Here is an 18,900-nt window from a genome sequence, read left to right as displayed (position 1 = left end):
AGAGAGAGAGAGAGAGAGAGTTAGAGAGAGAGTTAGAGACAATGTCCCTCCTCCGCAGAACCTTCTTCTTCCCTAAATCCCTCCCTCTCTTCTCCCACACCCTCCATTTCCTCAACCGCCCCTCTCTCCCTAAACCCACCTCCGCCCTCTCCGCCTCATCTTCCGCCGCCCCATCTCCACCTCAAACCCTCTCTCCCATCCCCAAACCCCAATCCCCCAGCCTCCTGTGGGTCCCCCGCACCGCACTCTGCGGCGAGCTCTCCGCGGATGACGTCGGCAAGCGCGTCACCCTCTGCGGCTGGGTCGCCCTCCACCGCGTCCACGGCGGCCTCACTTTCCTCAACCTCCGCGACCACTCCGGCACCGTCCAGGTCGCCACTCTCCCCGACGCTTTCCCCGACGCGCATAACGCCGTCAACGACCTCCGGCTCGAGTACGTCGTCGCCGTCGAGGGCCTCGTCCGGTCCAGACCGGCCGACTCGGTCAATAAGAAAATGAAAACCGGCTCAATTGAGGTAGAACCCTAAACCCTGTCGATTTTGGGATTCAAAAGTTCGATTTTTGGTGATGTTGAGTGTTTGATGTATCAATGTGGGAGCAGATTGCGGCGGAGAATGTGCAAGTGTTGAATGCAGTGAGGGCAAAGCTGCCGTTTTTGGTTACTACTGTGGAGGATGCCAAGGACTCGGTGAAGGAGGAGATTCGGTTGAGGTGAATTTCGACACTTGGTTGTGTTTGTTTTCGATGGAAATGACTTCAAGTTTGTTGCTTTGGTTAGCAAAAGTGTTTTTTTGGAGATGTTTTTAGTAATGCTGGTTAGATATACTTGTGGGTAGGTACCGGTGTCTTGACTTGCGCCGGCAGCAGATGCAATCGAACGTAATGCTGCGGCATAAGGTGGTGAAATTGATGAGGAGGTATCTAGAGGATGTGCACGATTTTGTGGAGGTACATTGTGTTAGTTATTATAAATAAGAATGTGATTATGTATTGGATTTTGTGTACTTGTGTTTTTTGAGAAAGATGGAAGTGGAAAGGTTTTGTTTTGATTCTGATTTTTGCACATGGTTATAAGGTAGATTGAGACTCCAATACTCTCTAGATCGACACCCGAGGGAGCACGAGATTATTTAGTACCCTCAAGAGTTCAGGTACTCTATTTCAGATGGCATTCACTTTATAGCTAGGTCTTCTGGTTACTTCCATCATAGTTTGGGGAGCTAATTTTCTCTAATATGTAATTTGAAGCCAGGAACATTTTATGCTTTGCCTCAAAGTCCCCAACTGTTCAAGCAAATGTTGATGGTTTCTGGTTTTGATAAGTATTATCAGATAGCAAGGTAAACATATACTGCCACCACTGCTAATGGTTGTTCATTTAAAAAAGGTTATTATGTCACGTCTACCAATATCAGGATTAACTCTGAGAATTTGTTTCTTTTTCTGCAGATGTTTTAGGGATGAAGATTTAAGAGCTGATAGGCAGCCTGAGTTCACACAGCTTGATATGGAGCTTGCTTTTACTCCTTTAGAGGACATGCTGAGGCTCAATGAAGATTTGATAAGAAAGGTTAGTCTTTGTTGCCTACTTTTGTCAAAGGGAACGGTAATGGAGTTAGAGAGATCATAATAAATTTTAAACATGACAATCCTGATTTTCCAATTTGAAAGCCTTGAAGCATTTCCTTCTTAAGGCTATACAGATGAGTTTGTTTATCAGCTACACAATTTATACAACAGCATTGTTAATCTTTGAATCAGCTGAGGGGGCAGTAGAAACTACTTATATAACTAGGCAACACTTAGAAATTGAATGTCCAATCTGCAAAGAAACCATTTTTCCTTATAGAGTAACTTGTTTGAACTTTTATCCACCAATTGGATCAGCCTATTCATTTCTACCTGGCATAATGACTTTCTGGCATTTGAGCTTTATAATATTCCTCATTAGGTGCTGGGCTTATCAAGAGATAGGCTATACAAGAACGTGTTGGTGCAGAAAATTAGTGGCTGTAATTCAGCAAGTTTTTAGTCCCACAGTTTTTATTTCTTTATTCTTTCTCTTTGAGTATATTGATTAATTTAATACTTCTTTGACATTGATTCGCCTTTACTGCTGTACTTAGAAGTCTATTCATAATTGTTGCAGGTTTTTTTAGAGATCAAAGGTGTACATCTTCCAAACCCATTTCCTAGACTTACATATGCTGAAGCAATGAGTCGTTATGGTTCAGACAGGCCAGATATTAGATTTGATCTTGAGCTGAAAGATGTAAGATTCTTTTCCCTGATTAATTTTTATATAACTTAATGGGTTTCATATATTAGAAAACAGATCATAGAAAACCGGCCACTTAATGATTTAATTGTATGTAATTGCATCTTTTTTAGTTCTGGCACTTTAAAAGATTTTTTCCTTCTGTAGATCTTCTGTAGTGGTCACCAGAATTTTGAAGTATTTCTAGCATATGCCTCGTACAAGAATTCAATACCAAAGTTTCAATTCAATACTCAAAATATAGGTGTTCTGTTTGTTGTTGGTTATGTAAAAAGCACCCTTATTCAATGAGTTCCTGCTTAAAGCCACTGTCATGTTCACTGCGTTCAGAATCAGTACGGTCTAGTCTAGTACATTCACTAGAGATTCAAGAGTGGTTTATGCCAATGCTTTCAAAATATGTATTGAACAAAATGTTTATTTGATGGAACTTGCAGGTATCTGATATATTCTCGGATTCCACATTCAGGGTGTTTGCTGATACGTTGAGTAGTGGAGGAATTATAAAAGTTCTATGTGTACCTTGTGGAGCTAAAAGATATTCAAACACAGCTCTAAAGAAGGGAGATATTTATAATCAAGCAGTGAAGTCTGGAGCGAAGGGCTTGCCTTTCCTGAAGGTCTTGGATGATGGTAATAAGTACTTTATATCTTTGTTTGGGATGTTTGAGAGATATTTCTATTTCTGAATCTCACTACTCACTGATGGTATATTCTATACTTTTGCTTAGGTGGAATTGAGGGAATTCCTGCATTAACATCTAGTTTGGATCAAACAAAGATAGAGCAATTTCTGACCCGTTGCTCTGCCAGGCCAGGGGATCTGATCTTGTTTGCAGTTGGTCATCAGACATCTGTTAATAAAACCCTGGATCGATTACGGGTCTTTGTTGCACAGGAGCTTGATTTGATTGATGATGTGAGTGTACCATTCATGATATCAGCTGAACATTTTCAGTGTTTCTGATAAACTGACCTTTTTTTTTTCATTGTGGGATTATGTGGCCGATATCTAGTCCAGGCATTCAATTCTGTGGGTTACTGATTTCCCAATGTTTGAATGGAATGACATGGAGCAAAGACTCGAGGTTTGCATCACATCTCCTGCTGCTTATCTTGTCCGAGTGTGTATATTTTTGTTGCTTAATATGCTTGTACTAAACACAGCTCATAATTAGTTATCATTACTCATCAAAAAGAACTTTGATATGAGTATCATATTACTCCTTGCAATCAAGTTGGTGTTTATCGACTGCAATATTTTGGCTCTGTTTGCTTAGGGGAGTTCAGTCCTTTAGATTAGCGCTGCCTCAATTTTTAGTTCTGTCAGTATACCCATGAGTTAGGTCATATTTTCTCACCTGCTGTTAGACCTATGGTGTACCTTTAAATATGCCTGGACGGGCCCTGGTCGCTGCTTTCTGCAGTAAAGTTGTAGATGGACTTCAGTTCTGGTTATAGACGAAAGTATTTTTAAAAGTGATGTTTTGATTTTCGCATGCGAGGCTTAATGGCCTGAACTACATTTTGGATATTGAGCTGTATTTGGCCTATGAATTTTCAAAGGAATTTAATTAGATCAAAGAAAGTTTCTAAGTGGAGAACGACGGCGGTTGGAATATGAATTTTATAATTGTTTGAGTTCTGTAGTTGGTTTTGACATTAGACTTTGTGACACAAAATTTTAGCTCATAATTTCATTTTAATATTTTGTCTGCATATATGCTCAAAGTTCTTATTCTTGCAGGCCTTGCATCACCCTTTTACTGCCCCAAATCCTGAGGATATAAATGATCTTTCGACTGCCCGTGCTTTAGCATATGACATGGTTTACAATGGAGTTGAGGTTATACCGTCTCTCATTTCTTCTCAGCAGCTTCAAATCTAATGTATTTGGGTATACAGTCCTAGGTAATAAATTGATGTGCTATGCTGTATCAGATTGGTGGCGGAAGTCTGAGAATTTATAAACGTGAGGTGCAGCAAAAGGTGTTGGAAATCGTTGGGATCTCGTCTGAAGAGGTGTGTTGATCATCTATATTTCCTGGGAACAGGGCATGCGGGCAGAATTTTTACTTTTTAGCAGATTTCTGGAAATAAATTTTGGTCTATACTTGAGTGAAGTTTGACTACTATAACATGTCTAATGTGGTGGTGTTGTAGGCTGAAGCAAAGTTTGGCTATCTTCTTGAGGCATTAGACATGGGTGCCCCTCCGCATGGTATGGAAGTCTATAACGTCGGCCTATCATGGTCTAATCACTTGTATAAGTTTAAGCATGTCTGATGTTCCTGCTCACTTTTATAATTTTACTCTTATGTTATGAACATCCTATGCTTCTGTTGTAAATCTGTGTCGCATATTAATATGAATAGAAACGTGCGGCTGACTGCTTTTGATAAATTAAAAAACACATATTGCTGAGTGATATTTGCCATCTTATGCACAGGGGGAATTGCCTATGGTTTGGATAGATTGGTCATGTTGTTGGCCGGTGCTAGTTCCATCAGGGATGTCATTGCTTTCCCGAAAACTACAACTGCACAATGTGCTCTTACCAGATCGCCATCCGAGGTGGATCCCCAGCAGCTCAAGGATTTGTCATTTCAGACTCGTTAGAAGACTACTACACTCATCTTCAATCAGATGCACGAGCTCACTTTTGATGGTCCAGGGTACTAGTATTCACTGATCTTTCCTGTTTGATGTCATAATAGTTACGGAAACCATAGCAGCCAATCTCCTTTGTCATACACTCATACTGCTTGTACTTTGATGATCTAGATCCCCAGTTTGTGGATACGGACAAGCTCACTTTAACCATATCATCAACGAAGCCAAGCTCAATAGTTTGTCTGAAGAGAATAATAGAGCTAATTGATGAAATTCTTTGTTGCATCTATATTGCATCCTAGTCGTGTCTGACTTTCCGTTTCTCGTGAAGGCGTGATACCTTGATGTAGATCATGTTACTACAAATTTATGACCTTTTAGTGTGCACATCGCAAATAACTATGCTTGGGGAACATGAAAACTAGCAAAGAAAAGCAACACAAGTAAACCAGTCCATATATAGACCACGACAATCATCTAATGTCTAATATAGATATGCCCATAAACATATCATTGTCTCACTGCAAGTAATTTGTTCAACTAATAACGTGATTATAGAACAAGAGAAATTTAGTGTGGAATCTCCACATCAAAAATCGGGCAGACAATCAAGTACAAACTGAGCTAGATATGGTCTAACCTCCTATGTACATATAACATCTGTGATGAACTATCTTTTTTTTTCTCACAGGATCAGTTCCGGTTTACTTCTACATCTCATCCAATTTTGTATCCCTCAACATGCATGATTGCATGAATGTAGTTACCCTAGTCGTATGAACCAGTTGTATTTGATTATTAATCATTACATATCACAATAACATATATATCTGGGACTCTGGGGGCTAGTTTTTCTTTTAATCTTCGTGCGATTTCTACGTACAAGTCTATCACAGAAATTTACTTACTACCATTTTGAAAAGAGCCTTAAACTGTATAGACCATATACGATAGAAAAGTAATTGATCTAGAAAGTGTACATTATAGAAATTTTCATAAACATATAATTTTCTTAACAAGAAACGTATCATCTTTCGAGCCAACTTCAAATATGGTTTTTAGCTCACATCATTGTTTGAAATAACAAAAGTGGATTTGAAATAACTTGTTCATGTTTCCACGTTTATGCTTAATCGATAACATTATAATTCCATGTCAATCGATAAACGTTAGATGACCAAAAATGAACAAACGTTTTCTTATCATGAAAGCACTTGTGGTGTGGGCGAATGCTCCCTATTAAGAAAACTATCTCAAGATTGCCCATATATGAAGTGACAAATCCTCTTTTTATATATAACACATATACATAGCCCTAATTATGACCATATATCGGACTACAAGATTAATTTCCTTTTCAATTTCCTCCATTCAAATGTCGGGATATATATATATATATATATATATATATATATATATATATATATAATGTGTAGTGTGTATATGATGCAAACTTTATTCTGTATTCTCTTATGCTATTACTTATGTATCCAACTTATTTGGAAACTCACCAAAACCACGAGGAGGTAGGATGATCTTCCTAATTACCGTCTGGTAGCAATGTTGCTAATGCAATGCATCCAGATGTGATGAATCAGTGTAACCGGTTAATTAAGACTGTTATTGACTGTCAAAAATCCATGAAGAGCATTCCATGTTTGCTAAAAACAATATGATTCTAAATTTCTCTCAAACTAGTATATTAGTAAGTACATTCATACAAGTATGACAGCAAATGTATAGTTATTTCGAAAAACAGTGGTAGATGCCTACCATTTTAGACAGCAAAAATGAACCGCATAACTTGACAGACGAGGTCTATACTTGTTACGCGATAGAATAACAGTGACAACAATTGACATTTCATTTGGTTCGTAATTCAATAATGAATCTAGAATTGTGATTACCTACCATCATTGTGAATTTCTATGTTGAAGCCCTAATATATATACCCTCTCTCATTTCCCATTTCTCACACTTATCACTATCTTGAGCAAGAGCTTGATAGCTTTGTAGGTTGCAGCCATGGTGAGGAAGAGCAAGGGTCGTCAAAAGGTGGAGATGGTCAAAATGGCCAATGATAGCAACCTTCAAGTGACTTTCTCGAAGCGTCGCTCTGGTCTCTTCAAGAAGGCCAGCGAGCTCTGCACCCTCTGCGGCGCTGAGGTAGCCATCATAGTATTCTCTCCAGGCAGGAAGGTCTTTTCCTTTGGCCACCCCTGCGTGGAGAGTGTGGTAGAGCGTTTCCTCACCCGAAACCCATCTCACCACCACCAAAACTCCGGTACCATGCAGCTCATCGAGGCTCACCGCAACGCCAACGTTCGGGAGCTCAATGCTGAGCTGACTCAGGTCACCAACGACCTGGAGACCGAGAGGAAGCGAGGGGAGGAGCTGAACCGGGTGCGGAAGGCGAGCCAGGGGCAATGCTGGTGGGAGTCTCCTATTGAGGAGATGGAGATGCCACATTGTGAGCAGCTGGGGGCCTCTCTAGAGGAGCTGAAGAAGTCTGTCGCGAAGCAGATTGATAAGCTCATCATTCAGTCCACCACAAACCCTAATCCATTTTTTGCAGGGAGTTCTGGTAATCTGAATCTGGTCCCTAATATGGGGTTCAGTGGAGTGCCTGTTATGCCCCCTCATCCTCATGCATGGAATCCAGCATACGGTCGCTTCCTCTGAAGATCTTGATCGAGTTATTTTCTATATTATTAGACACATATTTCAATTTCATGTTATGCTTTAATCTGATGTTGTTTCAAATTGTTGTTGTGATTCTCCTATTGCGATTTGTATTGTTGTTTGGGTACGTGATATATAGTGGTCAATCTAGTTTATTTATATATGAAATTTGAAGACTGTTGTGCTGTGCCGCTTAAATGGGCACACAAATAATCGAAAGTGTCATTCACTTTGTCCTAGGTAGATTTACATCTCCTGGCTTCATTTCTTGTTTCCTATAGTTAAATTCCTAGGTTAATTTGGTTCGTGTATATGATAAAAATCTGACTAATTTTAGTGAGAATATCAATGAAGCAAATGATTTTCGAACGAGTCTACATGTAGATCATCATTTCTCTTAATTAAGGTTTCGATCTGACTTCAGGCGTTATTTCTCGGAATGATTGCGCTCATGTGTGTGATTAGTGAGAATTGAAATTTATATAACCGTACAGATTTGCAGAGGATAACAAAAATGCTCTGAAGGAGTTTTTATTGTTCTTTTATTCTTTCATCCTTTATCACGATTTATATACGTAAAATGGTGATCTGCAGTTTACTATGATTAATAGAGATGTGGAATTTGTAACGACTCCAAAAATTTCGAGCTTAAAAACTCAAAACTCTAAAGTCGTTAAACACAAAATCATCTCAATAAAATCGAAATCATTTAAGTGCACAGCGGATCATCATTGAGTTATCAATACAACTCAGAAAACCAATTATTACAACCCAAATTTATAATTTACATTACGTAAGTTGGAATGTAATAATCATCACAATCTCTCACAAAATAGTCACACGAAATCCCCACACAAGCTGGAGGTAAATCACTTCAAGTCCTCTGAGCGGTCCGTCAATTCCCGCTAATCTACACCTGCGGAGTCATCCACTACACCATCGAATTGGTGCGCCGGGATTGTAAACACAAACCCGGTAAGCTTTACAGCTCGTATGAGTAAAATGAAAACATATAACTCGCATATCAATGTATACGAAAATCCACAATACAAACAAATATAAATGCACTCATGAGTCAGTGGACGACCCATCTGGTTGTCCCAAAGAAAAAGAAGCGCTCATGAGAAATTAAGTAACCCTTATGGTTACCCAAATGCATTTATAATACGGGTACCAAGAACGCTGGTACACATCTGTTACCCCTCTCGTAATACACCGCTGATATTGGATAGCCACCCGCTACCCAACATCCAAAATAAACTGAGTACCCATGAGCAGATAACCACCCGTTACCTCACATGCAGTACTAAGGCAGACAGACTAGAGCTCTAACTGTATCGTAACTTTCGCCCGGCCAAAGGCTAGGTTTCGACTTGCCAAACACGTACAATAATCTCACATCATATTGTACCAAAAATCAGGTCCGAAGACAATTCACATTTTAACAATCTCAATGTTAAAAATCACGTACAATAATCCCACATCATATTGTACAATTCAAATCACATGCTCAATATAATCACAATAAAATCATAACAGTATATTATATAGCAAACTATATATATTCGTACTTATTTACCATTTATACAATATATATATAGTCCACTATATCTTATACATGTCATATTTCACCACACATGCTCATTTCACAAACTTCCGTCATCGAAATGACTATTTTTAATGAATTAATAACAGTACGTAATTTAATGAACTATATATATATATGTACTTATTACCATTATACTGTATATATATAGTCCACTAAATTATATACATGTTGTAATTCATTTGATAAACACACTTGCAAAAATGTTGAATCACCACGAGGGTAGATTCGTAATTCAGTGAGATTTTACTCACCTTATCGCCTCGAGCGTAATTCCACAATTCCCGATGATAATTCCTTTCCTCGATTTAATGATCACCTTGAAATGATAAGAAAAGAATTTAGAAATGTTTCGTAAACCTTTAAATGCCGACACAGTAATAATCGGTTACTGTTCAGCAATTTTCGGTTTTACGAAATTACTGTTCAGTGTTACTGTTCTCTGTTACTATTCACGGTTACTGTACAAATATACGATTTACACGTATTTCCGTATGTATAAATATTATATACGTATTTCTGTACGTATAAATACTATATACACATTTATGTACGTATAAATATTATATACGTATTTCTGTACGTATAAATATAACTACGTATTTCTGTACGTATAAATATTAATACGTATTTCTATACGTATAAATATTATATACGTATTTCTGTACGTATAAATATTAATACGTATTCCTGTACGTATAAATATTAATACGTATTTCTGTACGTATACGTACGATTTAAATGTAAATACAAATTCAGTAAATAAAATTTACTAAATTACCCTTTCACAAAATTACTTTTTACATTTACTGAAAGTAATTTATATTTACATTTACCGAAGGTAAAATTTAATTACATTTACTGTAGTAATTAAAAATTACATTTACATTTACCGTACACAGTAAATTACCAAAATACCCTTCTGTCAAAACTGTCCACACCGCCGCACGTGGTGGCGCGTGTGGCACACGCGCCACCTCCGGCGGGCCGCACGTGGGGCCCACGCGCCGAGGCTAACCACGGCGCGTATCACGCCACCGCCGCCTCCAAAACCACCCTCTTCCTTCCCTCTGCCTTCCCACGGCCTCACACCGTGCCTAGCCCCCTCTACTCGCCCACACGCGCCGCCTAAGGCGGCGGTGCTCACCAATTCCTCCCCTCCTCCGATCCTACTCCAAAATCGTTCCAAAACATCCACAATTCATCAACAAACACACACAACCAGTAATCACATCAATCCATACCTTGATCGAAGCTAGAACCTCCGATTTGGCCTCGGAAAAGGCTTGGATCGCCGGTGAAATTCAAATCCTTGGTGAGAACTCGGATTCGATGAAGTTTGGCCTCCAAGTCGAAGGCAGAGAGCACCATGGCTAGGATCGGCGTAGGGAAGCCCTCCTCCGTGCTCGTGCGTCGCTGGAGGTGATGGCTCGATCGGACCGACTGCGTTCGGTCCCTATGGATCGCGCCGGGCTTCACGGCGTTGCTGGAGACCGTGCCTTGCTCAGAGGATGTTTGTGTCGTGGTCGTGAGGCTGCTGAGGTCGGCGGTGAGGAGCACCTCCCTCGGAGGAGGAAGATCGGATGCAAGCCGAGAGGAAGGAGGAAGGGTCGGGAGAGAGAGAACCGAGAGAGAGAGAGAGAGAAAGAGGGAGGCGGAGAGAGTGAGGGTTTCCAAAAGTGGAAACCCTAATCACAAAACATTCTATTTATACTCGTTTCCAAATCGGAAACTAACTTCCGACGTTAATAACTTTTACGTCCGACGTCCGATTCGAACGTGTCACATGTCCACGCACTCGTATCGACGAGCTCTACAACTTTCGTGAAGGAAGTTTTCGCAACCGATCGACGGAATAAAAGTCGATATAAACGTTACGGAAATGTAACGTTTTTCAATTTAAACGTTCCGAGAACGTTTCCGTTTCTCGTTTACTAACGTCGCAACCAAATACGTTCATTCTAATAAAATTCGAAATTTTATAGAATTCCAAATCAAACTAACATTGTTTAAAATTTAGGGTTATTACAATCTACACCTCTTAAAGAAATTTCGTCCCGAAATTCAAACTCACTCAACAAATCACTGTGGATATCTAGTCATCATGTCTTACACTAGCTCCCAAGATGCATCACCCTCATCATGGTGACTCCACAGCACCTTGACTAGCTCAACTTCTTTCCTCCAAAGTTTCTTTGTGGGTCTATCCAAATTTCCAACCGGCTTAATAACAAAAGTAGCATTTTTCTTCACCTCCATGATGCTATGATCGATCACATGCAACTCATTTGGTACCTACTTTCTTAACATGGAAATGTGGATGGAGTTGTGAATACCCAACATGTTAGTAGGCAAGGCTAGTCGATATGCTAGTTCTCCTACCTTCTCGAGACTTTCAAGGGCCCAAGAGATAGGTGATCGACACTGTCTACCATAAAGAGTCCCATAAGGTGCCATGCCGACGCTAGAATGGTAACGGTTGTTGTAAGCAACTCAATCGCTCCTCAAATGATCTTCCCAGTTACCTATAATATCCAGTATGTATGCTCTCAGCATGTCCTCCATTGCCTCAACTCTCTTCCAAACACCCAATCCGTCACGTGTTCCAACATTAACAGCCACATGTGAGTCACCAAAACATAATGGTGCTTCCGATAGAGATGTCAACATACCCCCTTTGTCTAATTCACCACTCCCTTGCGGTTATCAGACAATTCTCGCGTCATGAGCTTGCCCACCCACTATGCATGCTCAAGACTCTCAATATCTAACACGAGTCAAAATAAATATTTAGCACATACCTACTACTTGCATCACACACATCGGTTTCCAAGGTAATCGTACTTATATCCACAACAATACCGTTATGATTTCACCTCAACCCATCACTAGAACCATGAATATATCATTCCTTCCGATCTACAAACAATCCCCGTTCATGATTATCTTTTATAATCATCGAAGGTTGTTGTGCATGTTACTCATCCAGCACCTCCTTATAATGGTAACTCGATAAGGGTCTTAACTCGCTGAGTCCATGACCACAACTGAGATGTACTTTACCCCCTGGTTCATACATGCTTCAAACGCATGACATACGGTCCCACACAAATGCCCAAGTGCCTCATCTAAAATATGGGTTCCTCCCACCGTTGTAGTACTAATAAGTTTAGTAATTACTTCAACAGAACCCGATATTAGGTCCACCATCTCCTCAAAACTAACCCAAAATGATCGATATACCACCACTCTAAACAGTTGTTTCTTTACTTTCATTAAGAACCCTCATGGCCAACGCATTCGGCCAAAAATAACTTCTCTGCAAGCAGTAATATAATTGATTACTCTTTAACATAGAATTTATCCATTGTTGAACACTTCAGTCAACTTCGCCTTATCCAACAATAAACAATTTGATGCATAGAGGAAAAGAACCTCTAAGTCTCCAACACTAACGCCACTTGCACTTGAAAAGAAAATTTAGTCTTCAACCATTTCTTTACCAGTTAGAAGGTACTTGTCACGACCAATTCGTTAAAACACCACTAAGGTAAGGTCATTTCATACCTTACCTTTAATAGAGTTACTTTACCGTCATTGCGTCTCATTTGGACCTGTGGCATTGTCAAGTTCCAATTTCCCAACACCAAAATAATTAAATCCTGAAATGTCAGCGCTCTCATGTAAATGCTCATCTAGCAAATAATTAATTCATATCGCCACATTGAGATTTCTCCATCACCTTATATTTCTTGCTCAGCCAAGCACAATGCGTAACATCAATTGTCTATAGTCGAACCAGAACAAGTTTGGAATATCACGTCGACAAAATGTGAATCTCAATTCAGTAATTGTATTACCACCCTAAGGACGTATTACACGCCCTACCACTCTGTTATCAATAACGTTAGAGATGCTAGTCACGAAAATCTTCGTTAACCACCTCCAACCTATGGTCTACACATCTCTAGATTAGTTGCATAACTAAAATCTAGTCCTCAACATTTAAACACTGAACATCCCTCAACATATGGTCAACGCTCTCCATCAAGTCTCCTTGACAGTTCTCTGCCCTGATAGGAAACTATATACTCAAACATGTTAGCATTCCAGTATCTGGATCGCATGTCAAACTCAGAGAGTATTGTAGCCTCTCTAAACTGATCACACCAGTCATTTAGTCTTGAATTCATTTGTCCCATCCATACGGCGTCTTCGTTATAGGTGTTATAACACTGTATCTCCGGAAACGTCTCACTTTACTCAGACATCACAACGATGTCTGTGATAGCTACTTCAGATCCACATACTCAACATATGCTATGACTCAAGCTCTCATGGCATTATCCGACTCGAGTCAGAGATACGAAACTCTGGTTTCCTGGGTCTACGAAAGAACCCATCATGTCAAAACAATCAATCACCGCGTACTGCGGCCTCAACCAATCGATTCCTCAGATCACATCATGGTGTGGTCCGGAATCACTATCAAATAAGCAGAGAACTCTCTACTTCCAATCACGATAGGATAAGCCTTTCATTGTCTCTAATTCGAGGAACACTCCAAAGGTGAAGTGACACATAAAGAGTTTCCCATAGGCGTAGGAATCAACCCTAACCCCTCCACTGCCAACTATCAATAAATGAATGTGGCTATCATCGTATTCTCTAACTCAGAGTACTCAATCATTACCAAGTAAGTCCCAATACTCTCGATCCAATGGTCCGCTACCACATGATCCAAGCGTCATGAAATGGCAGCACTAGCAGCTCACTCATGTCCTTGATCAACCTCAACACACGACTATCGTTTCTAACGATAGCAACAAGATCAACTTGTCTTTCCAGTGGAGCAGCCTCCTCATAAAGGTTCTCCACATTGCGGACTCGGCCTCGACCTCTCGTCCGTCCTCGACCCTGTCCACGACCATTTTCCAAATTCATCACCATTCAACAATTAACACTCAGTCATACATGTGAAGTCTCGAATTCGACAAAATAGATCCAACCAATATCAATCATAAAATTTCAGATGAAGGTGAATCATCGGAGTATCGTCACAATACTCTCTACAGGACCAAACCATAAGGTATGGCTCCTAACACTCTAGCGTACCCGACGACATATCAATACCGAGGAGCATGTGATGGGGGCCCGCCTACAGTCGGATCATCGCTCCCGGATGATATTGATAATCGCCAAATACACAACTAGGCTCTGATACCAACTGTAACGACCCCAAAAATTTCGAGCTTAAAAACTCAAAACTCTAAAGTCGTTAAACACAAAATCATCTCAATAAAATCGAAATCATTTAAGTGCACAGCGGATCATCATTGAGTTATCAATACAACTCAGAAAACCAATTATTACAACCCAAATTTATAATTTACATTACGTAAGTTGGAATGTAATAATCCTCACAATCTCTCACAAAATAGTCACACGAAATCCCCACACAAGCTGGAGGTAAATCACTTCAAGTCCTCTGAGCGGTCCGTCAATTCCCGCTAATCTACACCTGCGGAGTCATCCACTACACCATCGAATTGGTGCACCGGGATTGTAAACACAAACCCGGTAAGCTTTACAGCTCGTATGAGTAAAATGAAAACATATAACTCGCATATCAATGTATACGAAAATCCACAATACAAACAAATATAAATGCACTCATGAGTCAGTGGACGGCCCATCTGGTTGTCCCAAAGAAAAAGAAGCGCTCATGAGAAATTAAGTAACCCTTCTGGTTACCCAAATGCATTTATAATACGGGTACCAAGAACGCTGGTACACATCTGTTACCCCTCTCGTAATACACCGCTGATATTGGATAGCCACCCGCTACCCAACATCCAAAATAAACTAAGTACCCATGAGCAGATAACCACCCGTTACCTCACATGCAGTACTAAGGCAGACATACTAGAGCTCTAACTGTATCGTAACTTTCGTCCGGCCAAAGGCTAGGTTTCAACTTGCCAAACACGTACAATAATCTCACATCATATTGTACCAAAAATCAGGTCCGAAGACAATTCACATTTTAACAATCTCAATGTTAAAAATCACGTACAATAATCCCACATCATATTGTACAATTCAAATCACATGCTCAATATAATCACAATAAAATCATAACAGTATATTATATAGCAAACTATATATATTCGTACTTATTTACCATTTATACAATATATATATAGTCCACAATATCTTATACATGTCATATTTCACCACACATGCTCATTTCACAAACTTCCGTCATCGAAATGACTATTTTTAATGAATTAATAACAGTATGTAATTTAATGAACTATATATATATATGTACTTATTACCATTATACTGTATATATATAGTCCACTAAATTATATACATGTTGTAATTCATTTGATAAACACACTTGCAAAAATGTTGAATCACCACGAGGGTAGATTCGTAATTCAGTGAGATTTTACTCACCTTATCGCCTCGAGCGTAATTCCACAATTCCCGATGATAATTCCTTTCCTCGATTTAATGATCACCTTGAAATGATAAGAAAAGAATTTAGAAATGTTTCGTAAACCTTTAAATGCCGACACAGTAATAATCGGTTACTGTTAAGCAATTTTCGGTTTTACGAAATTACTGTTCAGTGTTACTGTTCTCTCTTACTATTCACGGTTATTGTACAAATATACGATTTACACGTATTTCCGTATGTATAAATATTATATACGTATTTCTGTACGTATAAATACTATATACATATTTATGTACGTATAAATATTATATACGTATTTCTGTACGTATAAATACTATATACATATTTATGTACGTATAAATATTATATACGTATTTCTGTACGTATAAATATAAATACGTATTTCTGTACATATAAATATTAATACGTATTTCTGTACGTATAAATATTAATACGTATTTCTGTACGTATAAATATTAATACGGATTTCTGTACGTATAAATATTATATACGTATATCTGTACGTATAAATATTAATACGTATTCCTGTACGTATAAATATTAATACGTATTTCTGTACGTATACGTACGATTTAAATGTAAATACAAATTCAGTAAATAAAATTTACTAAATTACCCTTTCACAAAATTACTTTTTACATTTACTGAAAGTAATTTATATTTACATTTACCGAAGGTAAAATTTAATTACATTTACCGTAGTAATTAAAAATTACATTTACATTTACCGTACACAGTAAATTACTAAAATACCCTTCTGTCAAAACTGTCCACACCGCCGCACGTGTGGCACACGCGCCACCTCCGGCGGGCCGCGCGTGGGGCTCACGCGCTGAGGCTAACCACGGCGCGTATCACGCCACCGCCGCCTCCAAAACCACCCTCTTCCTTCCCTCTGCCTTCCCACGGCCTCACACCGTGCCTAGCCCCCTCTACTCGCCCACACGCGCCGCCTAAGGCGGCGGTGCTCACCAATTCCTCCCCTCCTCCGATCCTACTCCAAAATCGTTCCAAAACATCCACAATTCATCAACAAACACACACAACCAGTAATCACATCCATCCATACCTTGATCGAAGCTAGAACCTCCGATTTGGCCTCGGAAAAGGCTTGGATCGCCGGTGAAATTCAAATCCTTGGTGAGAACTCGGATTCGATGAAGTTTGGCCTCCAAGTCGAAGGCAGAGAGCACCATGGCTAGGATCGGCGTAGGGAAGCCCTCCTCCGTGCTCGTGCGTCGCTGGAGGTGATGGCTCGATCGGACCGACTGCGTTCGGTCCCTGTGGATCGCGCCGGGCTTCACGGCGTTGCTGGAGACCGTGCCTTGCTCAGAGGATGTTTGTGTCGTGGTCGTGAGGCTGCTGAGGTCGGCGGTGAGGAGCACCTCCCTCGGAGGAGGAAGATCGGATGCAAGCCGAGAGGAAGGAGGAAGGGTCGGGAGAGAGAGAACCGAGAGAGAGAGAGAGAGAGAAAGAGGGAGGCGGAGAGAGTGAGGGTTTCCAAAAGTGGAAACCCTAATCACAAAACATTCTATTTATACTCGTTTCCAAATCGGAAACTAACTTCCGACGTTAATAACTTTTACGTCCGACGTTCGATTCGAACGTGTCACATGTCCACGCACTCGTATCGACGAGCTCTACAACTTTCGTGAAGGAAGTTTTCGCAACCGATCGACGGAATAAAAGTCGATATAAACGTTACGGAAATGTAACGTTTTTCAATTTAAACGTTACGAGAACGTTTCCGTTTCTCGTTTACTAACGTCGCAACCAAATACGTTCATTCTAATAAAATTCGAAATTTTATAGAATTCCAAATCAAACTAACATTGTTTAAAATTTAGGGTTATTACAGAATTAATAGAAGAGAATAAAGTCGAGCCGAAGACCAAATGACCAATTCTATATCGTATACAGGAAAATCGAGAATATCGAGTAAGCCGAAGACCGTACCAATTCGTGCACATTTAACATGTTGTAGCCTTACTTAAGAGACCGGCACTAAACTACCAAAAAAGTCTGGCTGATGGCTATCTGCTATGTACGTAACGAGACAACACACGGCGTTTGGTGGTAATGTTGGAAGTGGCAGCTCAGCTTGGAAGGATATACATGCATGCAGTTTGAGATAAGATCTAGAAGTTGAAGTTGGTGACCAAAATGAAGGTCTTCTATGAAGGGCTTATCACATTTATCTACATACTGCTACTGATCGATGCAGCATTCATGCTCTCGTTGTGGCATGGAGACCAGTCAGACCACAGCCATCCACACATGCATGCATGCTCAGCTAATTTGAAGAAACTTTGTAAAGATTGATGGCTTCTCATCTTATGTGTACAAGTAACGGAAAGAACGTACACGCATCTGTGGACCTATTAAAATTTACATGCAAATTAATAGGTGAACCAGTGAACCTATTGATTTTTTTAAAAATGGCTAAATTCTAACAAATTAAAAGAGATAGTGGGGAATTAACAGATCAAACTGCTGCCTCCTTCGAGTTCAATATATATCCTGTTCATGAGCAGCTAGCTTTTCCAGTATAGACCTTCCAACAGGTACCTAGCTAACATGCTTCTCCCAATTATTATTAATATTTGCAGATATTATAGGCGTGAAATTTTAATTTGTTCTCTCGAAGATTTGCTTACGATAAACCAAAGTTGCATGGAGGAAAATTTAGAGAAAATGCAATACAGTTGCTCATTCTCGGAAGACGATGCTTTATCTATTATTCTCAACAGAAATATATTAGAAGGTTCCACACACTGGATATTCATGGTTTGAACTTTGAAGTAATATTATTGCATGCATGTAGGAATTCTTATTATTTTTCAGTGATCTGGCTATTGTTGGAAGAATTTTACCATACAGCAGGGAACCCCAAATAATTAAAATACCAAAATATAAGACACCAACTCATTACACCTAATTCTGATAGGATAGTTAAATAAATTAATGATCGATCGAACTGTTTGTAACAACAGGTATATTAACCTATCATCTGCTTGGTACCACCATATCATATTGATATTTCCTTCTTAATTATTGCAGAATATAAGATCGAGAATCCTAGCTGTTTCAGTTTCTGATTGTTGAAGTGAATAGGGTCTTTTAATATTTGGCAAGCACCACTCATGGGAGTGGTTCATGCATAATGTGATCATGCTGACCTTAACTAAAAATAAAAAATGCTCATTGACATACCAAAAGTCATATAGCTAG

At 39.5% G+C, this 18,900-nt stretch overlaps 2 protein-coding genes across 2 annotated transcripts; both read left to right on the top strand.

Annotated features, from left to right (window-relative positions):
• Positions 1–16: 16 nt before the first annotated feature.
• On the top strand, positions 17–5,259 carry LOC126782443 (aspartate--tRNA ligase, chloroplastic/mitochondrial). The gene is made up of 14 exons (XM_050507692.1): positions 17–515; positions 602–711; positions 837–948; positions 1,080–1,151; positions 1,249–1,340; positions 1,450–1,570; positions 2,150–2,272; positions 2,716–2,911; positions 3,010–3,197; positions 3,295–3,366; positions 4,026–4,124; positions 4,220–4,300; positions 4,442–4,499; positions 4,728–5,259. The coding sequence occupies exons 1-14, from the start codon at positions 42–44 to the stop codon at positions 4,895–4,897; spliced, it is 1,968 nt and encodes a 655-aa protein (XP_050363649.1). The 5' UTR covers positions 17–41; the 3' UTR covers positions 4,898–5,259.
• Positions 5,260–6,916: 1,657 nt separating this feature from the next.
• On the top strand, positions 6,917–7,573 carry LOC126782355 (agamous-like MADS-box protein AGL62). Its single transcript, XM_050507580.1, has one exon. The coding sequence runs from the start codon at positions 6,917–6,919 to the stop codon at positions 7,571–7,573; it is 657 nt and encodes a 218-aa protein (XP_050363537.1).
• Positions 7,574–18,900: the final 11,327 nt, after the last annotated feature.

This window comes from Argentina anserina, chromosome 2, assembly GCF_933775445.1.
Source record: "Argentina anserina chromosome 2, drPotAnse1.1, whole genome shotgun sequence".
NCBI lineage: Eukaryota > Viridiplantae > Streptophyta > Magnoliopsida > Rosales > Rosaceae > Argentina > Argentina anserina.
This window is presented reverse-complemented; position numbering and strand designations above follow the sequence as displayed.